Source organism: Phoca vitulina, unplaced genomic scaffold, assembly GCF_004348235.1.
Source record: "Phoca vitulina isolate PV1807 unplaced genomic scaffold, GSC_HSeal_1.0 scaffold12, whole genome shotgun sequence".
NCBI classification, from domain to species: domain Eukaryota; kingdom Metazoa; phylum Chordata; class Mammalia; order Carnivora; family Phocidae; genus Phoca; species Phoca vitulina.
Genome location: NW_022589715.1, coordinates 12,723,159 through 12,749,004, shown reverse-complemented (window position 1 = coordinate 12,749,004; position 25,846 = coordinate 12,723,159). Strand labels below are relative to the sequence as shown.

The window sequence follows — 25,846 nt, the reverse complement described above, 5'->3', positions numbered from 1 at the left end:
GTGCTGGGTGTGGTCAAGATACAGGCAGCTGCCCTGCTTCATTGCTGCTCGTTTGAACACGGGAAAAGAACTTGAGCCTTCACTTGCTCTGCTGAGGCAGGTGCCTGCAAGAGTCTGGCAGTTTCCCAGCGGTGTTACGAGCATCTCTGACATTTGGCACTAGCATAGAGCATACTGAAATCTGAATTTGCCTGAAAAGCCTGTGTGTCAGGGTAGTAAAGCGATGGGAGGTGCTGATCTGGCCGTTTTTTCTCAGGATTATTCTGTTACACTTTGTCAACATTCTTGAAAGAGTCTGGGTAGTAGACTTTATATTGATAAACCATTTTAGATGGAAAGAAAACAACTGACGTCTCTGGAGCTGCTGTGTGGCTCACGTGGAGCCACTGTGCCCGGTGACTTCATAGCGTCTGTTTGTTTCGCTCACTCTGAAGAGGAATAATGGAGACACCTGCCATGGGCTCTGACGTACAGATTGTAGAAGGTCAAGGAGCGTCAAGTCCTTGTTTCAGGTGGTTTCTCTGGACTGTTACACACAAAACATGGGAAACTCAGATCTGAAGCTTGCACAAAAGTAAACCTTGTTTAGTCTGCCTTTAAAAGAATTATTATTACACTGAATTTTATCACCCACCTAAGTGTGCTACAAAACAGGGTTTCTGGTGGGTTTTACTCTTAGGGTATATCCTGACAAATTTTCAAGAGTGTTTGACTTCTAGAGCATTGCCTTCCCTTTGACTCCTCAAACATCAGAATTCGGTTTGAAAAGTAGTGTTGTAAATAATTTTGAAGGTTAACTAGAATTGTGAAGTAACACTTGGATCCCTAAGACTACCCATCTTTGAGGTAAGAGTGCTGTAAAAAGTTAAATTCAGATGAGTAGACTGATAAATGTTTTTGCTGCCCAGTGCATATTAACGTTGTAGATGGTTTTCTGAAATATAACTTGAGCCTTTTTTTACTGTTTTTAAGATTGAAGTGGACCTTGGTAAAAAGTGCTGGTATCACTCTATATTTGCCTGTCCCATTCTTCGTCAGCAAACAACAGATAACAACCCACCCATGAAATTGGTCTGTGGTCATATTATATCAAGAGATGCCCTGAATAAAATGTTTAATGGTAGCAAGTAAGTGTCTGACTTTTTAAATGTCGGTAAAAACATTTTTCTTTCGGAACTTAGTAGGAGGGTGGTATCTGATTTTTTTGTCAGTCTTTTTATTTGTTCATAAATTTGGTGATTAGATTTATAAGCATGTTCTTTAATCTTAACTTTTGGGGTAGGCAGTACATTGTCGTCGTGCCCTGCCTTTACACGAAATGTAACACACTATATACGGTTCTAAACTTTGCTTTTTTTACTTAATGGTATATCTTGGAGGTCTTTTATATGCTACAGAGAGAGCCCTCATTCGTTTTTAAAGCTGCAGAATATTCTACCGTATGGAAATGTGATAATTTATTTAACCGGTCCCTTATCAATGAACCTTTAACTTTTGTTGTTATAAAGTGAATTATTTTATCTACATGGGATATGTAAATTGTAGAATTGGAATTGTTAATTCAAAGAGTATATACATTTAAAAGTTTTTTTTTACCCATAATGGGCCCACCTTATTAAAAAAAAAAGTCTCAAAAGCCTATTTATAGTTTAGGCAGTTAGAACATTTTTCATTGGAGTTCATTTCAGACCCGTTATGGTAAAGTCTTTCTTTTGAAAGAAGGTCCTGGCATGTAATGAAGCTGCTTGTGCCCTTCCCAGCCCGTGCAGCAGCCCTGCTGGTGCCGCTGCATGGTGCCTCGAGCTTGCCGCTCCGTGCCGCTCTTCTAGGCTCCGCACCTCATGTCACGTTTGCTGCACGTCACTGCATTCTGTGACCAGTACATTTGAAACTTGTTTAAAGACAGGGAAAACCTAAACTTTGGAGGAGAAGAATTGGATTGACTTTTAAAACCGCAAAAGCAATTTTCAAAACCGTTGTCTTTGTCTGGTTTACGAAACAGTTTTCACTAATTTCTGCAGAAGAGGAGCCTTCAGTTTAGTGTCTGGCTTGATTGGTGTTTACTTGTGACCCTTCAGAGCTTGGCTATTATATTAACAGAAAGCGCAGTTAACTCTCACAACAAAATACAGGTGTGTGTGTGTGTGTGTGTAAGTGTTAGAGATATTCTATAGATGAAAATTGAATGCTCAGTACTGATCCTGTTCCTTGATTCAGTATTTTCTTTTTTGTCTTTAGATTAAAATGTCCATATTGTCCAATGGAACAAAGTCCAGGAGATGCCAAACAGATATTTTTCTGAAGAAATAACTTTAATTTGCAATTTGTAAGTGAAACTGAATTGTGGCGCATTTCAGAAGAGAACCGTTCCATTTAATGCAGCTAACTGAGGACTCCCGTGTTTATATAAGCTAATGCTCCAGAAACTTTGCCAACATTTTAGTGTACACACACTGAGGGGAGTGCTCCAGATGAATATTATCATAGGGCTTTATTATATTCTTGGTCTTCATTTTTGATCAAGTAAATACACCAGCAGTTGTCATTCAATGCAGGTTTTTGTACTTAATTATATGGTGATTTTTTTACTTTTTAAGAGCAGAAACAGAAATCAACCTCCCTGCCATGTGTTTAATATATCTCCTGCTTTTACTTTTGTCATTTCTTGATAATTGTAAGGTTTGAGAATGTTTGTGAAAAAGTTTTACTTCCTGTTAATGTATACATAATTAAATGAAAATTCTTCAGAAAAAGTTTGAAAAACTGAATTGTGGTTATAAAACTAATTTGCATTTTTTTTGCTTAAGGAAGAAAGCTGTGATAGATTCCCAATTTGCTTTTTGATGTTTTCCTCTGCTCCAGCTCTCACCGAGAAGTCAGCAGATGTGCATTTGAGCTCTGCTTGTAGCCCCAGCGGGCTGCCTGTTTCCAATTCCATCATGAATTTAGCAGGTTGGTGTGAGAAGTCTTCCACTAGAACAGAGTGGAAGGAGTACTATTGTTTCTTTGCTTTTATTGCCAAGAGGTGCTTGTTTTAAAAGTGTGTTCAATAAAATGAAATTCTGAAGTTAGAGGTGTTCTTAAGTTAATATTTGCTCTCTTGGTCTTGGTAGCCCTATTCTCTGAAATCTGCCTTCAGGACTTGGCTGTCTGTTTCATTTGTATATCATTGCAGACACAGTGTTGTTTGTGTGTGTGTATATGTGCACCAGCATCCAACATTGTGCATCTGGAAGGGAAGAAGCATGTTCCAGTCCTAATATGCAGTTACCAGACTCGTTACTTTAAATCCTTAAAGTTAGAAGTTAGCATATTTTCTGTAGTGCAGAATATGTTTATTGCTGTTTTTGTATTTGAATAGTATACTGTTCAATGCCTCTCTTCTGCAAAGTGTATCATCTCATTGGCTGTGAATCTGTATATTACTCTGATGGATACAGATGATGATCTTTTCTCTTGTGAGGTATCTTCATTTAATGCACTGTCCAGAAATAGCCATGTGTAAGAGTCTTTCTCTGTATGATGAACGAACTACATGGAAAGGGTTCTGTGGACATACTTCTGACTTACACCCGTTAAGTCACTTCATTATGAGAAGAATGTTACATGGAAATCACCAAATATTTTGCAACTTTATTTCATCTGACATGGAACTGAACATCACTATAGGAAAACTTGGATAAGAAAACAAAGAAAGAAGAAAATACAGAAGGAAAGAGGACCGTGACACTTTGCATTTTAAACTGCAGATTGGTTTCTTTTGCAGGGAGGGAGAAAACAGGTTTGGTGCTGAGTTCCCTAGAAAGTGTCAGCATGTGCAGTCGTATACCAGCCCGCATGGTTTGTCCTGAAGTGTTTATCTGGGAGAGCAGGGATTTTGTCTCAGAGGAAAGGGGTACTGCAGGAAAGCTCTGCTTGACTGCTGTGTGTGGTCAGGCTTCCTCTGAGTGCTGCTGTGTACCGGGTGGGTTAGCCAGGAATGACGACTAGCCTGCTCAGAGTGCTTGCTCTGTCCAACCTCTGTCTTGTTGGCCCCACCGGGACTTTATCTCTGTGTTTCTGCTTTCCTGTTGAAACCCTCCCTAAAGTTTCCCCTCTCTCCACTAAAGCAATGAAGGCGAAGAGCAGAGAGAAACTCCTTGGACTCCGTAAGAGAAGGTAGAGAATTCCAGGTAACTCTGGCTGAGGATGTAAACCTGGTTTATGACCTATATTTCACTTTGAGTTACAATCCAGAGTATGGTTTTTGTTTTTGTTTTTACTTTTTTTCGCACTAGGCCAAATTTAGCTTTACTCACAACTTAGTCTCACCTTTCCACCTCAAACACTTAAAAAACATTCAGGCTTCACATAAGATTTGTACAATGTAGATGTCGCTTAAGAGGCCGGTGTAAATATTTTGGGGGCCAGACACTTCACATAGTCGGCTCAGGCCACTTTTAAGGACAAAAGCCAGAACTCTGCTTTGTCCCTCTCCCAGTGTTGGGAATCCTGTTGACAGTTTTCTGTGCGGCTCATGAAACTTTAAAAAGAGCATGCTTTTAACTGAAGCATTTGATTTTACAGTTTCCTATGTAAGGTCCTTGTAGTCCTACTGGGCAGGGTAGGGCCAGAAATTTGAAACTCTTGATTTGACAATTTAACATGAAAATTATGTCTTGTGACCTTTAACTAACTGCATGGACTTAAACCGTTGGTGACTAAATGTGAAGGAGAGGTGGATTTGAAAAGGCCAGACCTTAACCAAAGATGCTGAAATACAACATGTTGTCCTTTCGACTCTAGAAACACCTTCAGCAGTGGTGTCAGGACCTTATCGCTGAGGCTGTGTATGTCAGCAGCGCAGGAGGATGCTCTTTGTCACGCTCTGGTCACGATAGAGCCAAGGTTTTTTTAGAGTCAGACTCATTATAATAATATACATTGCAAACAGAGTTTCAGAGTGGTTTCCTCAATTTCCTTAGGAACCATTCCATTTACCAGTCATGGACAAAGGCCATGGGACTATGCTAAACCAATAAAACCTTATTAGAACCTTAGATTCTGATTTAGCCAGAGCGTCTGTGCTTTCAAGTACAATCTGAAGTACAGTGGCTAAGTTTGTCTTTCAATCTTTTTTCTCCTTAGTGTGATCATCACAAATACCATTTCTGTTATTTTGGTGGTGATTATGTGAAACTTCTAATACAAAAATGAACGGGTATTGGTGCCTCTTGATTTTAAAAATGTTGAAGAGAAGAGCCACCTCATGTTCATAGGGTGTGTGAGTATTTTGTGAGTGTATGAGCATTTAATTGAAAATAAGAAAGGTATGAAGTTAATCTTTTGATTTTTCTGTAGCAGCTGACGTATACAGAGACACTAAAACCCACACCAAATTATGTGGGGAATGAGGATCCTTTTTCTCTCCAGGTAGTCCCACAGGTATGTAGTTTGTTCAGTATTCTTTATGTTGTGAGTTATTTCCACCTCAGTGGTTCAGCCTTTGGGACAACAGATATTGCAAAAACCAAGGACTCTTGGTTATTCGCACAAGACAAGCTGCTGGTAGACATTAGCCCTCTGGTTTTCCAGCTCAACTTCTGATTAGTGGACTGACAGTAAAGCTGGTCAGTTTGCTTAGTCAGCAGACTCAGGTTATTTTCAGGGAAGGCATGGTTTGGTTAATTTCATCACTAGGATGTGTAAGGTGAAGACACAAACCAAATAGCTTTCATTACTTAACTCTACGTACATCATCCTTGGTAACACTAGAATGCTGTGGTCTTGAGGGAATGTTGGCAAGGAACACACATAGAAGGTCTGGTGCTCCATAAGCCTGTCCAGCTGTGGTGGGTTTTATGTGGTACAATAGTGTTTACCATAAGCAGGTACAAACTTCATGAACTGTTCTTACTGAACTATAATTGAGTAGATACCAAAAATAGAATGACAAATGTATTTTAATAGCAGATGAGGCAATTAGTTTTAGGGTGAGTTTTCCGCTGTTGATTTTACTTCAAGAGATAGGGAGAGAAAACAAAGATTTGTTTTCAAGACATTTCCGTCTACAGTGCTAAACTGTAGTGAGCATATGCTTCATTTACTTCCAAAGAGGCAACAGCAGCTGGAATTGGCTGACAGCACAAGCTTTGTTTCGTGTTGTGGGTGAGGATTTACACTCTTATTTTAGCAGTCACTTCACGTTCTCCAGCAAGGCAGATGTGGGGTTCACTAGGACTTAGTGCCTGATCTTTTCTTTTGGGAAGGGGTGGGAATGAATGTAGCGGGGATGGGAGGGAAGCAGGAGAAGAAAATGGGAGTGTGAGTGAGCGTGCATGTGTCCGAGACTCACTGTTCCCCGCCCCCACCTGTGTCCAGCAAGGAACAGGCATTTAATGTATTTTGCTCACGACTGCAGCGTGCATGTATTTTTTTTTCCTCCTCCGTGTTTTCTAAACTTACACTAAAAGGATTCATCAAATCATCTTGTTCAGATGGCTCAGGATTGTATTTCTTTTGCTTACGCTGTGCTCTTGGGTTCTATAGTATTTCTATAATTATGTAACAAGAATAGTGTTGCACTGTAATCTATCATATAGAGCTATATGTATGGAAAATTTTGATCAGTTTTTTAAGAAATGTATCCTGTTTGCAAAGGCACAATAAAGTTGCATCTTATAGACTATAGGCAATAAAGCTAACAATAAACCTTATTTAACACAAACCATATTCATATTCTCTGTTCATTTGATTTTGGACAAAATCCACCATATCCAGTAGTTTCAGGGATTTCATTTTGACTTAAAAAGTTCTGATATACCTAATTTATAAATTTCAGACTGATATAATAGAGTTTTGGAAAACTATAACAAATGCTTTGTTAATGTGTGTATTCCTATGTAAAACACATGGCTTCTCCTGTGTATATTTTTAAAAATTAAAGAAATGCACATTTAAAAAGTGTTTTGTGGAACCAGTCTGTATAAATGTGACAGGTCACAGAGGCATGAGGGAGGGAGTATGGAGGTGTCACTTGTAAGAAGAGAACATTGCTGCCTGTGTTTGCTAAGGGTCTGAGTGTAAAGAATGTAAGAAAATAGCTTTGTCTCCATCCTGTCCTATTTCTGTGCCACCAGCAGTGGAAGCCTCGGAGGAGGTGGCTGGGCACCATCTGCAGTTTCTGGGAGATTGCATTCATGTTTCCAGGCTCCTGCACCCTGGGCATGCTGCGTCCTGTGGATGGCTGGGACCCTCTGGCTGGGGTGATAGCGTGTGACTGGGAAGAGAAGCCCTGGAGCCGCTCCCGGGCTGCAGGTGGAGTGGGGCACGTACGGTTGGCATTGCCAGGGAGAAAACCGGGCTGAGCTGTCTGTCCTGTTTAGTGACAAGCTAACGTGGTGGAGACCAAGAATCTGTTTTTGCTGCTTTTGTATATATTTTTTTAGACTCATTCTTATCTGAGATTTAGAATGTTTCCTACTTGGGAACAAGTGTGGGCCCCACCCAGTTGCATTTGGAGCCAGTGGCCCAGGTGGTCGAGGTGAGGCCTGGCAGGCCTGGCCAAAGATCTCCCCACCCATCCCTGCAGCATTTGGGGCTCTCTAGGACTCAACATGTGATCTCTAGCAGCAGGAGCATCACCTGAGAGCTTGTGGGAAATGCAGAATCTCAGGCCTCAGCCCAGACCTGCTGAATCCGAATCTGCACGCTTGTGAGAAAACTGGCTTCCCTTACAAGGGGCCTCTTGGATGCTCCCTATTTTGTGAAGTATCCTCCCTCTTCAATGACAGGTAAGGATCACGTCTACTGAGCAAAATTTACCCTTGATGACTAAGTCCTGAGTCATCAAGAAAAGTTAAATTTAGTGTGCTTTGAACTCTGTTTTAGTTCTGTGATTTTAAAAACCAGTGCATTTCTTTAAGCATCCAGACATTTGAAGGGGGTGCTGTATTTGCAGCATGGCAAAATACATTTCCCATCCCCTCCCCACCAAAATGGGCAAGGATGATCACCAAAGATGAAAAATAATGGATTTTTGTAATGGCAAGATAAAGACTAAAAATGCACCTTTAGACCGAACAGTAGCTTAGTGCCCTTCACCCCCTGGTAGAGGCTTGATGATAGTATCCTAGCAAACAGAAATGTCACTTCACAGAGGACCCACCTGACTTTGTTTTCTGGCACCCAGTAAGAAAATCTCATAACCCTGTATACACAAGATTTATAGTTCTGAAACACGTTTTACAAAACGAACGCTTCTAATTTGTTACAACACTGATTTTTTTTTAAGATTTTATTTATTAATGAGAGACAGAGGGAGGCAGAGGGAGAAGCAGGCTCCCTGCTGAGCAGGGTTTTATTTGTTAATGTTCATCAAGACTCTTAAGTTAATTTTATGACCTGCTAATGGGTCATCGAGATCCACAGTTCAAAAAACCTTGCATTAAGGGACAATGGTAGAATGATCCATTCACAAAGCTACTTTGGGAAATCTCTGTCAAGATATGTATGATAGAAAGTATTTTATTCATTCTTAAAAAAAAAAATCCAAAAACCTTTCCTTGTTGTGGAGTGTTTCTTACACTCCTGTGAGTCTTCTATGCTAACAGATATACCTAAACATTATTAAGTACTGTCTAAGCAAGAGCTCCTGTGTTGTCTGAGAATTTTGAGTTTCCTTGGGAAGGTCAAAGTGCTTCGTACTAATTACTTAGAATCCTTTCATTTAATAACTCAAACAGATGTGTGTATGTTAAATGCAAAAAACACTTAACATACCATGGTATGGCACCTTCAGTCATTCAACATGGGATTTTTTTAAGTGCCAGGCACTGAGAGAAAACAGGGTACTTGGCATCCTGGAGCTTAGGGACTGCTTGCAGATAGAGAAAAGTAGAGCACCAAGCACCAAGGCCCTTGTAGGGAGGTTAGTTCCCACCAGTGACCTAACTACCAGAGGACGATGGGAGAGAAGAGAAGGGAGACATGCAATAAATTGTGTATTTTTAAGGGCCACTCTGGCTACAGTAGCATGAGAAGTGGTTGGGGAGGGGATGAGGTTAGAGCAGGGGAGGTCAGTACAGTAGGTAATTAAAGTGAATGTTGAGTATTTTAGGTCCTGTGTAGTATTGTGAATAGACAGACTTGGTCTCAGTAAGGACCAAGATAATGTATTAGTGAGTAATATAATGAAAATCTAGCAAAGAGATGTTTTTGTCATAAAATGTCAGTGCTCCGAACCCTTCTGTAATTCAGAGAAGCAATAAGGTGGGGATCTCTTAAGTGATGGGCTTCCTTGCTCTGGTGTTCTAAAATATATTCCCAAGTCTTTCTGTTGTCTACATTTTCTAGAAGGGTGAATTTTTTTCTTTTCTTTTTTTGAAGATTTTATTTATTTGAGAAAGAGCACACGAGAGCACGAGTGGTGGGGGAGAGGGGGAAGCAGACTTCTGACTGAGTAGGGAGCCTGATGCGGGACTTGATCCCAGGACCCTGGGGTCATGACCTGAGCTGAAGGCAGACGCTTAACCGACTGAGCCACCCAGACGCCCCAGAAGGGTGAATTTCTAACTTCACACTCTCCTTCTGTTAGTCTACACTATGTGGGTTGTGTGATTTTCTGCCAATTTCTAGTCAGGAATGGATCTTTCTAACTCCATTTGAGGACTGCATTCAGCCACCGTGCAAGGGCTGCCGTGCAAGTAAAGGTCTTTGATGTCGTTTCCCCTCTAAAAAAAAAGTTCTTTAAGAGGAAGCCTGTTATTTGTCAGTGTTCAAGACTAATCATTTCGGGAGCTTTCTCCCCTTCTGAACAGGTTAGAAATGCATTTCAGGTTTCCTTCTATTCTTAAGACCATGTTGCTTTTGGTTGTTTTAGATCGGTGAGCTAATCAGCCCCAAAGAGGAATTTCACAGGAAGTTATTAAATAGTCCTGAAAGTTTTGAGAAGTAGATCAGGAACTCTGGGCAGATGTCCTTTGACTTTACTGCCTGCCCGCGAGGAGTAGGTGTCTAGGGTTTGTAGGCTGGCTTCATGCCGTCAGGGGCCCAGGCTCCTGTCATTCTCCACAGCCTTCATGGGTGGCCTCAGTCTCACCTCTTCGTAACAGTGCTCCAGGCAGGAAGGAGGAGGAGGGAGTGGGAGAAGCAGCGGCTTCCAGTTGAGTCAGCCCCTTTGACCGGGCCTTTCCTGGAAGCTGCGTGCAATGACTTTCTAGCTACAGTTGGCGCGGGGAAGCCTGGGAGATGTCTGGGCACAGCGCCGCCTGTAGAACCCGAGGGTTCTGCTGGTAGGGAAGAAAGGGCGACCGGTTGGTGGAAAGCAACCTGCAGTCTCTGCTACACTTGCCCGTGCCTCGGAGCCAGGAACAGATGAGATTTCGTTCATGTGAAGGAATTAAGCCATTGGTCCCAAGCAGTTGGTGCAGCCTTCCACCTGCCCTGAGAAAGGAGACAGGTGAAGAGTTAGCTGTCACGGAACCATGCCCTTGAGCGGCATTTCTCGGCCCCTCGTGGTATTCGCGTTAGAAGCAGGGCCCTCACCCTGACTTCAGACAGGATCCCATTTGTTTGGTTTCAGAGCAGGTGGTGACCTTTGTTTTCTACCTTGGCCTGCATAGGTGTAAAAAAATGGTTTTGGGTCCTTAACACTTGTGGTGGTACAGCATAACGTGACAGCTGTCGAGTCACTACGTCGTACCGTTGTGTGTCCACTACACTTCAGTTAAAGAGAAGCAGATGATATTCAGGAGAGCAGAGCAGCTAGGCATTTGGGCTGTAGGATTGGACCTGAGTTCAAATCTTGATCCCACCACCAGGCTCTGGTGTGATCTTGGGCAAACGTTCAAAACTTCCAATGCCTTAGTTTTCTCATCTGTAAAGAAGAATGGTAATCGTTCCTACTTTAGAGTTCTGATGAAGCCCAAATGAGGCACCCAGGCCCATGGTGAGTGCTAAATAACGGGTAGCTATTATTTAAGTCACTAAAACATACGAACAAATGACACCTACGGATCACAACCACCTAAGGGAGAGCGGAAAAGGGGAATTAGGAACTGGCATGCAGAAGTGAGGTTGTCCAAAGGGATGGGGACTTCAGTAGGTGCTGAGAGGACAAACAGTAGGGCACATGCTTTTTCTACTCTGCCAGCCTTATCCAGTTGCTCTGAGGATGGTAGAGCTCTCCCGCAGCAGGGGGTGGGGGGATCTGGGGGGTGGCCCTCAGCATGTGAGGCTGAGGGGAGCTTCAATGACAGAACAAAGGCTGTGTGTACCTGGGACTGAGCTCTCTCGAGGTGAGATGCGTATGAAGGGTTGTTCTCCTTAGCACTGGGATGCCGAGATCCCTGCGTTACATACATTAATATGTTGTCAGAAATGGCTACCCTTTCTGAGAACAGAAATTGGGAGAATCAGACAGAGGTGGCTGCATTCGGAGTGCAATAGATGCTATGCATCTATTGAAAAAAATGCAGTACGTTTTTTTTTTTAAGATTTTTTATTTTTTATTAGCGAGAGAGAGAGAGTACAAGCAGGGGGAGCGGCAGACAGAAGGAGAGGGAGGAGCAGGCCCCCCACCCAGCAGGGAGCCCGATGTGGGCCTCGATCCCAGGACCCCAGGATCATGACCTGAGCTGAAGGCAGACGCTTAATGACTGAGCCACCCAGGCGCCCAGTATGTTGTTCTCAGGATACATTTTGGTACTGTGTTCCAGGAGCTCTTCGAGGCACTTAAAAATACACAGAAACTCATATATTCTTCCCAACAACCCTTTGAGGTAGGGACTATCATTACCCCCATTTTACAAGCGGGGAAACCGAGGTTTTGAGACTTTAAGTCACTTGCTAGAGAACACAGGGTAAGTAGCAGAGCCAGGAAGCTGCTTTTAGAACTCTGCACTTAACCTAATCTAAGGCAGTTGTGGCCTCCGTCAGTTCCTTTGGTGGAGAAACATAGCTCAAGCCTGCTTTTAGGAGCAGAGTAAGTGTTGCCTGCCCCTGGTGGTCACAATATGGGGGGGGGGGGGGGGGGTAGGGGTTTGCACATGGCCAAGGGCAGGACGGAGGGGCAGCTTCTTGCTGGTGAAAAAGAGACTTCTCCCTGCCCCACTAGTTGAAGAGTCATGGGGGATGTTCAAGTGCAGCCAGGGGTTCTCTGAAGGGCAGTTTCACAACTGGAGAAACAAATGACAAAGTTCTTTCTTCCACAAATGGAATATGTTTTTTGTTAAATGAATGAATATTTATTCAATGAACCCCCAAGTTAACTGCATAATAGAGAAGTCGTTTCTCTACTGCCGGCTTTTCAGGGTCCAAAAAATGTGTCGTGGGCATCTTCCACATGGGGAAATTTGTAGAACCAATGCTTCAGGCTAGAAGCTGGCAAGTGAAATATGACTTGGACCTGAGGCTGCCAGCTTTGAATTGTCAGGTGCTCCTTCTATGTGTGCAGAATGAACAGTTGGATGTTTGTGGTCACTAGCAAGCCCTGAGCCTAAATTCACAGCCGCCTTTAGCATGCTTTCAGCCTCGGCCTGCAGCTTTTTTTTTTATTTTCTCCCTGGTCCTGAGGGCCAGCTCTAATGAGTACCTTTTCCTATATTGATTTTTTTTAAAGATTTTATTTATTTGACACAGAGAGAGCACAAGTAGGGGGAGTGGCAGGGCGAGGGAGAAGCAGGCTCCCTGCTAAGCAGGGAGCCTGATGTGGGGCTTGATCCCAGGACCCCAGGATCATGACCTGAGCCGAAGGCAGATGCTTAACCGACTGAGCCACCCAGGCACCCCCTGATTTTTTTTTTTTTTTTAAGTAGCCTCCACCCTCAGTGTGGAGCCCAACACAGGGCTTGAACTCACGACCCTGAGCTGAGATCAAGAGTCGGACACCCAACAGACTAAGCCACCCACATGCGGCAGCCCCTGTGTTGATACTTTTAATATCCAAAATTGTGTTTACCATTTTAGTTACGGTAAGTGAAACCTTTTAGGGGGTATGAGAAAATCAGTAAGTATTGGACCCTCTCCAAGCCTCCCCAGGGTGGCTTCCCAGCCACTCATCACCTGTGCTGCAAGTTAAGGAGGAAAAGCTCTTTTCCTGTCTTCACCCTGGCCCGGGTTCTTTGAGATGGGCCCTCCACAGCCATTCCCTCAAGTGTCTCCCATGAGGAGACCGGCTGTTCCTTGTCCCCCTTTCCAGGGAGCCCAGGGCACAGCTCCCACAGGTAGCCTCAGAGCCTGGAGCCCGCCCAGAACTGCGTCTCAGTCCCTGCAGTGGCTCCGGGTTCTGGTCACCGGATTGGTTTGGGGAGGAAGGGGACAAGGGCAAGACTTTGTCTCACGGGAACTTTCTTAGCTTTCACTTCTGCCTTTTCACGCTTGAGGCACTTCTTCCTCTTGATATCTGTTCTTTAAAAGTGCCTTGGTTTTAAAAATTAAGTTTGCAAAAGCAGTTTCAGGAGGGCAGGGACAGTCTCTGTTGGCCTGGCGCTGGCCGTGTGGGTGTGCTCGCTTGATGATGTCTCGGAGCTGCTGCACACCTAGGATTGGGGCGCTTTTCGGTATGTATCTTCTACCTCAACAAGAGTGAAGATGTTACGATTTATTGCGAGAGGAGTATCAGCTCACCTGTTGCCACAAAAGAACAAAAGACAAGGTGATGCCAAAAGAGGCTAATCAGTTTAAACTGTTGGGAAAATGGGGAGTCCGCAGTGAAAGTGGGGACTGACCCAATAACTTTACTTTTAGGGTTTTATCCTAAAGACACAAACACGTGTGCAGAGTTTTGACAGTGGTATTAGAGTAGTGAAAAACTGGAAACTGGAGAATTGAATGCTGAGTGATAGTTAAATAAGAGTGGGCACAATCGAAAATGGCGTGCTATTTTGTCGTGAAAAAGGATGCCGTCAATGTTTGTTTATTAAAGCCATTTATGAAAAGCAGAGCGCAATCTCATTTTTAAAAATCGGAAGTATATACTTCACATACATGCATAGAAAATCATCAGGAAGAATGTACACCACAATATTAAGAATGGATTACGCCTGAGGTAAAGAAGTACGGGTGATTCTTACTTCCTCATCTGAGTTTTTTCTGCCAGTGAGCGCTCGTGGCTTGTTCAGCTCCATACGAGAGGAAAGGCGCGGGTCGGGCAGCAGGTTTGGCTCTCCGCCTCCTCACCAGAGTCCGTTCTGTCGCAGCCCCACGTCTGCCGGTCGAGGGGAGGCCAGGGCCGGTGCTGGCAGCTCTGTAACAATCCTGCCTTCCCACATTGTCAGAAGTCCCTGATGTTCCAGGAGCACGATCAGATATGGTATCACAAGTTTGGAGGCTCAAGGGGACTTGTGTTCAACTGTACTGATGCTCAGATCATACTTGTCAAAGGGGGGTGTCTCTCCTCTTTCATGGGCCCCTCTGCATTGTAGGGGCTGGGAGAGCAATTTTGCCTCCACTTGGGGATTTCCCAGAGATTGTCTTTAGAGATTGAGTTTTTCATTTTCCAGGATTCAGTTTATCCCTTCCACTTTGAGGATCTCCTACCCCATGTAGTTCCACATTTCATTATAAAAAAGTCTGATATTACTCAACGACATTACAGAACTCTGTGAAAGGCAGAAGTTCTCTTATTTTATAACCTCCTTGGGGCTGCGGGTGCAGTCATTGGTCTATCACTGCTGCTCAAGAAATCACTTGTGCCCTTACGGATCGAGACACAGCACCCCACGCTGAGACAGACGCCTCCAGAAGCAAGACCTGAATGGTTGGAGGAAGAGCCCTGAGACTTGCTGTGACTCTCTTCAAGCTGCTCCCCATCCCTGGATGTCAACTGAGGAGGTTTGGACCGAGCCATGCTGAGCACCCCCCCCACCTCCGCCCCAGCTCTAACCGCCAGATTCTGAGAACATGGCTCGTGGTAGCTCTGGCCTGCCCACCCTTTACCCCAATGCGTGCACACAGTGGTATCGTAACCCCTGTGGTGTACTGCAGAGGTACGGTCTCGTTTCGTGTCAACTAAGGAAAACACATAAAGAAAAAGTCACCCTTTCCACCCCACCCCCCCAAAAAAATAATAGAATGGATATATAAGGAAGGAAGGACTGTTGCTATTCTCATAGAGAGAGTGCTGTTTGGTCTTGTAGTGGCTGTCGTACAGGGCCCATCTCCATGTTAGACGTATCTCTCCGAAGGGCTGGGCTTGCCTCCTGGTCTGACCATGGGCCTGAAAGAGAGGCAGATGACCGACCATGATTGCAGCAAGAGCCCCCACAGCATGGTACTGTATCCATCCATGTCTCTCCGCCCGCCCCAGCCTCCCAGCCCCTGCAGGGTCTGTGAACTTGTTCCTGGAACACCAGCGTGGGACTGGGTGAATGACGTCAGCAACTCTGTCAAGGGCCTTACATTTGCCATCTTGCTGTCACAGCAACCTGAGGGTGGGGGGCACTGGGAAAGAGAGATTAGAGAACTTGCCCAAGGTCACATAACTAGGAGGCGATGGAGCCAGGATCTGAACCCAGTTAGTCTAGCTTCTGGGAGCCTTTGTCAGGGCACCCATGGAGGTGAGAGAAGGAGGCTGATAACCAAAGTCATCAGTTGAGCTTATTCTCGGCCCCCGGGGAGGATGTGAGCAAACCACCACCATCAGCCAAGCAGAACTACTTTATCTCACACAGACAACCAAAATTTGATGTCCCACTAAAAATGTGTGTTAATTCAGGACTGGGCTAGCACCTCCTAAATGGGCTGATTCATCATGAATGTCATGTCTGTGCACACCGTCCTCCAAACCTCTCTGGAAGCTGAGCTGCCCTCAGTCATTACTGAGTATGTTAACTCAGGCATGTGGATCCCTCAGATGTGTTTACTCTGTATAGCTTTGTATTCTAGGGTTTTGCTCTCTGTTCATTTCAGAATGAGAATTTTCAGAGAAGATAGATAAGGGATGATTCTCCTCCAAAATCTCCCAACTGCACCACAAGTACTTGCAAATGCTAAAAATCTTTCTTTGTTTTTAAAGGGTCTTTATCCTCTTGTTATACCGTTTATAATACAGGCATTGGAAATTCATTACATTTCCATTGTTAAAAATGATATGTATTTTGGGACGCCTGGGGGGCTCAGTCGGTTAAGTGTCTGCCTTCGGCTCAGGTCATGATCCCAGGGTCCTGGGATCGAGTCCCCGCATCAGGCTCCCTGCTCAGCTCTGCTTCTCCTTCTGCTCCTCCCCCTGCTTGTATTCCCTTTCTCACTGTCTCTCTCTGTCAAATAAATAAGTAAAATCTTTTAAAAAATGATATATATTTTTAAAAATAATAATGCTATATGAGATATTGAAATTGGATTCCTGCAGAGAAATACCAAGGAGTGTGAAATGCAAACCCTAGGTATAAAATTTGAAATATTCTCATCTACTGAAAGGAGCTGGTTATCCTTAAACATCCCCATCCCCCAAGCAGCAAGGAGCCTGAGCTTGGATAGAAGTTTCAGTTCTGATATTTGCAGTCAGTGTGGCCTTAGACAAGTCACTAAATGTCCTAATCTTCAATTTCCTCATCCGAAAAAATGGTGGTGGTGGTAACTACTTGAAAGATTGTTATAAAACTTGATATTTAAAAAAGAAATATATATAAAAAGGAACTGGTACTCTGTAGGCTTTTATTAAGTGGTGTATTATTTTGATAATCTGAGAGTCATCATGTCTCTGCCGTCTTGGGTAGATTTCCTGATCTGAGCCGCTAATCTGTGAGATGGGGCGATGGTATCTATCACATGGGGTTGCTGTGTGGAGAAGAGAGATCCTGAGTGTAACCCCCGTCGCGGTGCAGGGCTAGAGTAGGGCTAGTTAGATGTTAGCACAGGCTGTCTCAGCCTAAGTTCAAAGGACAGAGGAGATGGAGGCTTCTCTTCTAGGCACTGGTCTTTGTTTTGTTTGTTTTTTCCTGATCATCTCAGAATGATCATGGGCTGGAATTGGATCAGGGAGTCACTTGGGCTGCCAGATAGCTAACTGCTCCTGCCTCTGGGTCCCTTTTCTTCCATTCTAGTCCTTGGTGGTAAATCAAGGCACTACAATGGCACAGGGAAATTAGGAGCCTAGGCAATTGTTTATTTGGTTCCCTGAAAAAGACTGGCTCTCAAAACACTAGTCTCTCAAAAATCTACAACAAGGAAGTAGAAAAAAAAGTTTTCTTAAGAAAACAACAAAACCAGTTGGATTCATCCAGATAAAGAAACCTCAGGTCTTTTGAGGAGCTAGGACCAATGGGGGGAATCCTTCAGATGGGATTTTTGGTGCTAGGCCAGAGAAAATTGAGATTTACGGAAGTCACACTGCTCTCCCCATCAGCCCCAACTGTGCTTCCATTTCCTCACCTTGCCAGCCTTGTGCCTCTCTTTGCTCAGGAACTATGCTGACTCCCTGCCCCCAGAATTCTACTGCCATGGCTTCTCTGGGAAAAGTTCCTGCCAACTGCAGCTTGGGAAGCTAGGACCTGTGCATAGAGTTGCCCAGGGTTAACAGGCCCAGGGGTTCTAAAAGACTCACCTGGGACATTTGCAGACCCGTCTTCGGTTCCCTGAATAAGAAAAAGAAGGAGTAAAGTGACTGCCTCCCCACCACCAATAGTCCCCAAATAGATTTCCTCCTTCCCTCTTCCTATTTCTTTAGGATTAATAACTCTTGAGAGCCAGGTTAAGAGCTGCTTTTCCAGCCCTCTTCTCATCAGTTCTAAAAGCATTGCAAATAGAGATGTGGGTTAAGATGGGTTAGTACAGTCACCCACAGTGGGACCCAAAGTAGTAGGGGGTTCACTGGGAGGTGGCCCAGGGTAAATCTCAATCGGTCCCGGTTTTGACCCAGTCTTCCTGGGCACTAGTCCCAGGGCCACAGGGGCACACCCTCTCCCGCTGGCGTTTGTAATAAACCAGAAACTGCACTCCCTGTAGCCTTCGCCTTCGCCAAGGGAACGCAATTCTGCTGCCGCTCCTGGGATAAGGGCTCTATCTTCCTAAAAAACGTCCCAGAGAGTGGAAAGAGGAGTGGAAAGCGGTTTCTCGAGTTCTGTCTCCAGGAAAGAAATGGACTGTGCCTGACCCCACAGTGCAGCTCAGGCCCCAGAAATTTCCATCCTATCTCCTGGCAAGGGCTGCCTGGAGCAAGCAGCGCACAAGGAGGAAGTAGGCCAAACCGTTTCGCCCCACTCCACGCGCCCCTAGAACTTACTGTGGTTGCAGATGACGGTGATGACCAGTGACAGGAGAAGGATGGCGCAGGTGCCGGCCAGGGGTGCCCAGATGTAGATTTCACAGGCGAAGTCCAGCCCACTTTTTTCCACTAAAGATGCCGACGTTTAGGAGCTGGCCCGGGATCCTCCAACCCACACCACCAGCTGGGGCCTGTCCCTCGGGTCGGGTCTCGGTTTCCCCACCATTTGGACAGCTTTCGGCTCTACCTCCAGGATCAGGGCTGAGCCTGGCAGGGGCTCTCCCCGCGGTCCGCACCGCCCCTGGCGGGTCCCAGTCCCGGGACCCCTGCGCCCGTCTCACCTGCGCTGCCCGCCGCAGGCCGGCAGATCCCCGGGCTCAGAGACATCGGCTGCGACGCGTTGGTGGGCGCCCGCGTGGGTGGTCGCGGCGCCGGCGTCGGGGTGGGCTTGACTGCGGGAGAAACAGAGCGTGGTTGGAGTCGGGCAGGGGACATCGACGCTAACCTTCCCCACCGCTTCGCGCGCCTTTGCCCAACGGGACGCCTCCTTCGCCCGCGCCGACCTCTGCACTCAGGGAGGGGAGAGGGATTGCGGACCTCCAGGATTCGCGCTCACCCCCTCGCGGCGCGCGCCGCAGCCTGCTGGGTCCCGGGCCCGGCCAAGCGCACCAGGCGCCTCGGACCGGAACGCAGGAGCCCGCTCCCGGTCGCCCAGCCTCTCTCCAGGGCTCAACCTGCAAGCCTGTGGGCTTGGGTTGATAGCCGCATTGTAGTGACAAGCAAAGGCAGGCTCACAGAATTTAAGTAACTGCCCAGGAGCAGACAAGCACCCGAACTCGAGCCTAGATCCGCCGGACCTAAGAAGCCATCTTCAGTCCCCCCAGCCGCATCTTAGCCTCAGTTTCCTTGTCTGTGAAGCAGTATTAAGTAGCCCCCACCCCAAGGGCGCTAAGAGGTTCAAAAGCGGGGCGTCCGTGTCAAAAAAACGGGTTCAGAGGTGAGCCCTAAACCCCACACTGAGAAGCGCCGCGCCCCGGGCGCCCGGACCTGGCAGGAAGACCGGCACGAAGGGGCTGAAGTACAGCATGGAGTTGCTCAGGACAGAGCAGAAATAGTAGCCTTCCTCCTCCTTGCGGAAGCGCTGCAGGGTGAGGCTGTAGAGGTTGTCACGCGTCCTCGTGCCCGAGATCTGTTTGGAGTTCAGCCCTTCCGCCGACTTGGTCCGGCTTTGGGAGAGGTACATGAGGAAGACGGGACGGGCGGCAGGTTCATTCTTCTGGTAGAGCCAGGAACAGCCCGGCGCCGCGCTGGACAGCAGCACCTCGCACTGCAGCTCCACCTTCTTGTCCAGCTGTGCGACCACCGTCGGCGGCGACATGCGGAACTGGCTTGGCCCGCCGGCCGCGGCGGCATCTGCGGGCGGCAGGCATCGAGGCTGAGCCCGGAGCCCCGCGCTCCTCGTCTGCCCCGCCCCCCGCCCTCCCGGACGGTCGCAAACTCACGGAGCAGCAGGGCCAGCGGCAGGAGCAGGGAGGTCACCCGAGAGGCCATGGCGCGCTGCGCGCTGCGCGACGCGTGCGGACTCGCGCTGGAGCGGGTGGGACGCGGAGGGGGGGAAGTTGCGCCCTTCGGCCGGCCGAGGAGCCACATTTCGCGCTCGGAGGATGTGATGTCACCCGAAGCCCCGCAGAGGAGAGTCGCCCTCTTTTTCGCGGTTGCCACCTTCCAGCCCAAGGAGGAGGCTGGGGTCCATGATCTGGGCCGTCAAAGCGGGCTTGCAGGGCAGCTGGGGACGGTTAAGAGCTGCGGGCTTGAGGATGAAGAAAAAGGCTCGCAAATGACCTTTGGAAAAGGCTCTCTTGTGGGGAGGGCAGAGACAGAGGGTAAAGAGAGATTACAAGAGGCGAAGAAGGTGAGAGTAAGCAGGAAAGCAGGGTGTCCACTTCCTTTGTAGTCACTCAGAATGGCTCTAGCAAGATGGGCACTGAAGCTTGGGGAGGGAGAGGCGCTGGTGACTTGCATAGGTCCCCGGCAGGGTAGTCTGGTGTTCAGCAGGAGGGAGAATACCAGGGGGCAGCAGCCACCTGCCTTGTGTGGGACTGGAGGTCCTCTGCTGACCACACCCTTGGAGATTCCTCCCCACTGCTAAACATCACCATACAGCCTCAACATTTTTTCTTGGGGCCACTGCAACAGCCTCCACATGAGTTCATCTCTTGGCCACACCTTCAGCCACCCTGCCATGATCATGATTCTCATAAAGGGGATCTGACAGTGTCACTCTTGCAGCCTCCCGTGACTTGTAGGACTGGATGGAAGCTGAAACATGGCTTGGCTCAGAGCCTCTGCCCAGTCCCCTGGCCCTGCATTCTCACTGAACCTGACGTCTAAACTCTGGACTCCTTGCCTTTGCTGTTCCCTTTGCCTGAAATACCATTCTGTTTAAGCCCTGGCCCCAGCTCCAGTGCTGTAGGACGTGGACCTCATTCCTCTGTATCCTTGGCTTTAGGCGCTTGGCAGGGACACGTGTGAAGCCTGGGTGAATGCCTGGGTGGAGGCAGTTTTCCCTCTCAGGCTCCGGCACATCATACCCCCTTCCTTCTTACCTATTGCTATCCTGAAACCTTCCAGCCCCAGTGAATACCTGCCTCTCCTTTCTTCAGGGTGCCCGAGCCTTCCCACTTTGAATCCTATAATGAATACACCTCACACTGTTGCTACTTGATTCTAGAGTCAAGCCACATGGCATTATCTATTCCATGTGTCTGCCCCATCTGTGGGTTTTGCCCGATGAGGACTGTGTTGCAGACACCCCTCCCCACCATGTCATATCATAGCTTGGGCTGAGCTGTGTTTGTAGAACTTAAATGTTGGATGGGGCTTTACAAAAAATTATTACCATTTCTTTTATTTCAATGTGTGCTCCCCACCCTTCTCAAATCATCCAAGGTGCTTACCCCTTTGTGGAACATTTAACATATTTTATTTTATTTTATTTTAATTCCAGTGTGGTTAACGTACAGTGTTGTATTAGTTTCAGGTGGACAGTAGAGTGATTCAACACTTCCATCCATCACCCAGGGCTCATCACAAGTGCCCTCCTTCATCCCCATCACCTGTTTCGCCTCCCCTCTGGTAAGCACCAGTGTATTCTTTATAGTAAAGAGTCTGTTTCTTGGTTTGTCTCTCTCTCTCTCTTTTTCCTTTGCTTACTTGTTTTGTTTCTTAAATTCCACATGAGTGAAATCATATGGTGTTTGTCTTTCTCTGACTGACTTATTTCCCTCAGCATTATACTCTCTAGCTCCATCCATGTCGTTACAAATGGTAAGATTTCATTCCTTTTTATGGCTACTAATAATACATGTATAAATATACCACATCTTCTTTATCCATTTATCTATCGGTGGACACTTGGGGGGCTTCCATAATTTGGCTATTGTTAATAATGCTGCTGTGAACATAGGGGTGCATGTATCCCTTTGAATTAGTGTTTTCGTGGTTTTTTATAAAGATTTATTTATTTTAGAGAGAGAGAGAGCACGTGCATGAATGGGGGGAGGGGCAGAGGGAGGAGAAAGAGAATCTCAAGCAGATTCCCCACTGAGTGTGGAGCCTGACACAGGGCGTGATCTCACAGCCCTGAGACCATGACCTGAACTGAAATCAAGAGTGCTACCACCATTCACAAAGGTAAACTCAAAGTGGATGAAAGACCTCAATGTGAGACAGGAATCCATCAAAATCCTAGAGAAGAACATAGGCAGTAACCTCTTTGACATCACCCACAGCAACTTCTTTCAAGATACTTCTCCAAAAGCTAGTGAAACAAAAGCAAAAATGAACTTTTGGGACTTCATCAAGATAAAAAGCTTCTGCGCAGCAAAGGAAACAGTCAACAAAACAAAGAGGCAACCCACAGAATGGGAGAAGATATTTGCAAATGACACTACAGAGAAAGGGCTGGTATCCAAAATCTATAAAGAACTTCTCAAACTCAACACCCAAAAAACAAATAATCAAGTCAAAAAGTGGTCAGAAGAGATGAACAGACACTTCTCTGAAGAAGACATACAAATGGCTAACAGACACATGAAAAAATGTTCATCATCATTAGCCATCAGGGAAATCCAAATCAAAACCACACTGAGATACCACCTTACACCAGTTAGAATGGCCAAAATGGACAGGGAAAGAAACAACAAATGTTGGAGAGGTTGTGGAGAAAGGGGAACCCTCTTACACTGTTGGTGGGAATGCAAGTTGGTGCAGCCACTTTGGAAAACAGTGTGGAGGTTCCTCAAAAATTTAAAAATAGAGCTACCCTATGACCCAGCAATTGCACTCCTGGGTATTTACCCCAAAGACACAGATGTAGTGAAAAGAAGGGCCATATGCACCCCAATGTTCATAGCAGCAATGTCCGCAATAGCCAAACTGTGCAAAGAGCCGAGATGCCCTTCAACAGATGAATGGATAAAGAAGATGTGGTCCATATATACAATGGAATATTACTCAGCCATCAGAAAAGATGAATACCCAACTTTTACATCAACATGGATGGGACCGGAGGAGATTACGCTAAGTGAAATAAGTCAAGCAGAGAAAGTCAATTATCATATGGTTTCACTTATTTGTGGAACATAAGGAATAGCATGGAGGACATTAGGAAAAGGAAGGGAAAAATGGGGGGGGGAATTGGAGGGAGAGATGAACCATGAGAGACTATGGACCTGAGAAACAAACAGGGTTTTAGAGGGGAGGGTGGAGGGGGGATTGGTTAGCCCGGTGATGGGTATTAAGGAGGGCACGTACTGCATGGAGCACTGGGTGTTATACGAAAACAATGGATTGTGGATCACTACATCAAAAACTAATGATGTATTATATGGTGACTAACATAACATAATAAAATTAAAAAAAAAAAAAGAGTGGGTCACTCAACCGACTGAGTTACCCAGGCTCCCCTGTATTTTTTAAAAAATATATTATTTATTTGAGAGAAAGAGAGAGCAGGAGCAGGGGGAGGAACTGAGGGAGGAGAGAGAGAATCCCAGGCAGACTCCCCACTGAGCTTGGAGCCCAACTTAGGGCTCGATCCCAGGACCCAAGACCATGACCTGAGCCGGGGAAATCAAGAGTCAGAGCTCAACTGACTGAACCACCCAGGTGCCTCTGTTTTTGTAATTTTTTGGGTAAATACCCAGTAGTTTGATTATGGGATCATAGGGTAGTTCTATTTTTAACTTTTTGAGGAACCTCCATACTGTTTTCCACAGTGGCTGTACCAGTTTGCATTCCCACCAAGAGGGGAACATTTAGCATTTATATATTTAGAAATGTTTTTTAAAGTGTCTTTTAAATTACAAGAGTTATGTTTTCTTGAAAAACTTCAAATAATACAAAAAAAAAAAAATACAAAAACAAAAACAGGGAAAATTCCCTGCCTTAGTTTTCCTCACTGTCATCCATTCTCCAGAGAAAACCACTGTGACAGTTGAGTGTGTCCCTCAGCTATGGTCTGTGCATAAACAGATGTTTATATGTCGTTTTATTTTATTTATTTATTTATTTATTTATTTATTTATTTATTTATTTATGGAGAGGGAGAGAGAGCATGAGGGGCTGGTAGAGAGAGAAGGAGAGAGAGTCTCCAGCAGGCTCCCCGCTGAGTGTGAGCCTGAGGTGGGCCTTCATCTCACGACCCTGAGATCATGACCCGAACCGAAATCAAGAGTTGGGCACTCAACCAACTGAGCCACCCAGGTGCCCCTATATGTCATTTTAGACACATGGGGTTGTACTACACATGCATTTTTTGCAACCTCCCTTTCTTAGCTAATAGTAGAAGAATGAAAGCTTTTCATATCAACACATGTAGATCTACCTCATTCTTCTAAATGGGTGCATTTTCTATGGGTGTTCCATAATTTAATTTTCCTGTTAATGGACATTGAAGTGGGCTGTAGTAGATACAATACATCTGTATCATTGAGGACTTGCTCAGTACATGTTACATTTTCAAATGGAAGATGAGGGAGGCTGGGGAAGGAAAACCCTTTGTAATGATAGTTATAACTGTGACTCACAGCATATAGCATATAGATGTATGCATGCGCGTGTGTGTCCCTGGCAGTGTAGGCACAGTGCTGTCCCTTAACCCACATGACTGAGGGTGACAAGGAAACAGTCAAGTCCAGGCTGGCCATCTTGGTCGGCTGAAAGAGAGCTGCAGCTCGCTTGGAGGCCTTCCTGCCTTGCAGCTAAGACAAGTGTCAGCCATGGGGGGGGGGGCAGCCCCTTTGTACAGAGCATGACAGAGGGTGTGTGTGTGTGGGGGAATGCCAAGATATGTGAAACCTACCAAGGAGGCTTTGTGACCCCAATGATATTTTTTACAGAATGTGGTGGATTCTCAGCGCAACCACAACGACATCCGCCTCGCAGCAGGTGGGAGAGCAGATGCAGTTTGTGAAAATTCTGGGGATGCTTGCTTGCAGTAGGGCCAGGTGTGCGGAGGGCTGGGCGGGGCCTGCTCCTCACCGCCAGGTGAGCTCCCCTGCCGCTCGCGGCGGCACTCACGTGGGAGGGCATGAAGGCATGGGAACTCCTGCATTCTGTCAAGCAAGTCCCTTATTTTTAAAAACATCCAGAGAGAGATAAGTTAAGAGAGTAACCAGTTTCTGTGCCAAATTTAAGCAAGTCTTTGTTTCTCTTGAGGTGTTTGTTCTTAAAACATGGAAATAAAGTAATCTTAATTTACATGAATTGAAGGCATTCCGAACACATAACCGGGCAGGGCAGTGGTATGAGATTCATCAGGGCTCTGACCCTCGGCTCCTAAGACACTGACTGCAGGGGCAACTTGGAATCAAGGGCCTGCTGCCTCCTCTTGCCAATCCTAGACTGTAGAGACAATACTGTCTCCTTGGAAGGAGTTAGCTTGTTTGGGTCTAGAAAGGCCCTTGAGTTCTAGAGTTAACAGGGCCTTGCTTTATCTCCATGACAAATACCTGTCAATTCCACCCAATTGTGCCACACCCACTTTTTCTGGAGAATGTTTCAATATATAGAAACATTGTCATACTGTATGTCTTTGAGTTGTGTTGATACATATAGATTTAGTTCATTTATTTTAAATGCTGTATAGTAGTCTTATCTTGTGAATATTCCACAGTTCAGTGGTCCTCAAACCAGAGTATTCATACCCTGTGGGAACAAGGAGTCTGGCTGTCTTTGGGGATACACGTTATTTTAAGGGGCTCATTTCCCAGAACTTCAACTCCCATTTGTTCTCTTTCCTAAGACGGATCTGCCCAGGAGCAAATGTGTGTGTCTAGTCTTCGTGCTGATTCTCTTTCCCCACCTCCCCTTTCATAATCGCTCTTCTCTTGCTTTAGAACAAAAAGGCAGACTTGCTACCCTCCTGTTCGTTAATTTGGTGTAATGCCCAGGAGGTGCAAAACTCTCTGGGGCAACAATCAAAGGGAAACACCCAGATATTTTTCATTTCATGTCCATTCCCTTAGTTGTGAATAAGCATTTCTCCTGAGGAAAGTTCCCGAGATCCTGGCAAAGAGGTTGTCTGGGAGAAATGCTGGAGCTGGACCACCTTATGGCCAACTGCTGGCCCTCATCACTTTACTCACCTCTCTCTGTAGAGCT

At 45.9% G+C, this 25,846-nt stretch overlaps 2 protein-coding genes across 2 annotated transcripts in view; one reads left to right on the top strand and one right to left on the bottom strand.

Annotated features, from left to right (window-relative positions):
• The window catches only part of RMND5A (required for meiotic nuclear division 5 homolog A), a 58,778-nt gene extending 54,957 nt beyond the window's left edge, over positions 1 to 3,821 (top strand). The window contains exons 8-9 of the mRNA XM_032410507.1: positions 973 to 1,127; positions 2,239 to 3,821. Coding sequence (XP_032266398.1) covers positions 973 to 1,127; positions 2,239 to 2,302 — 219 coding nt within the window. The 3' untranslated portion in view covers positions 2,303 to 3,821. The remainder of the gene's footprint in view (positions 1 to 972; positions 1,128 to 2,238) is intronic.
• Positions 3,822 to 15,006: 11,185 nt separating this feature from the next.
• On the bottom strand, positions 15,007 to 19,763 carry CD8A (CD8a molecule). The gene is made up of 6 exons (XM_032411143.1): positions 19,684 to 19,763; positions 19,229 to 19,594; positions 18,523 to 18,633; positions 18,200 to 18,310; positions 17,522 to 17,552; positions 15,007 to 15,196 (listed from the first exon to the last, which is right to left on the bottom strand). The coding sequence occupies exons 1-6, from the start codon at positions 19,730 to 19,732 to the stop codon at positions 15,145 to 15,147; spliced, it is 720 nt and encodes a 239-aa protein (XP_032267034.1). The 5' UTR covers positions 19,733 to 19,763; the 3' UTR covers positions 15,007 to 15,144.
• Positions 19,764 to 25,846: the final 6,083 nt, after the last annotated feature.

Excerpts from the sequence above, each read along its gene's own strand:
- CD8A (XM_032411143.1), bottom strand. The coding sequence starts at position 19,732 with ATGGCCTCTCGGGTGACCTCCCTGCTCCTGCCGCTGGCCCTGCTGCTC. Across the intron at positions 18,634-19,228 it reads CGTGCCGGTCTTCCTGCCAG|TCAAGCCCACCCCGACGCCG; the intron begins GTCCGGGCGCCC and ends TTTCTCCCGCAG. Across the intron at positions 18,311-18,522 it reads GCCTGCGGCGGGCAGCGCAG|TGGAAAAAAGTGGGCTGGAC; the intron begins GTGAGACGGGCG and ends CGGCATCTTTAG.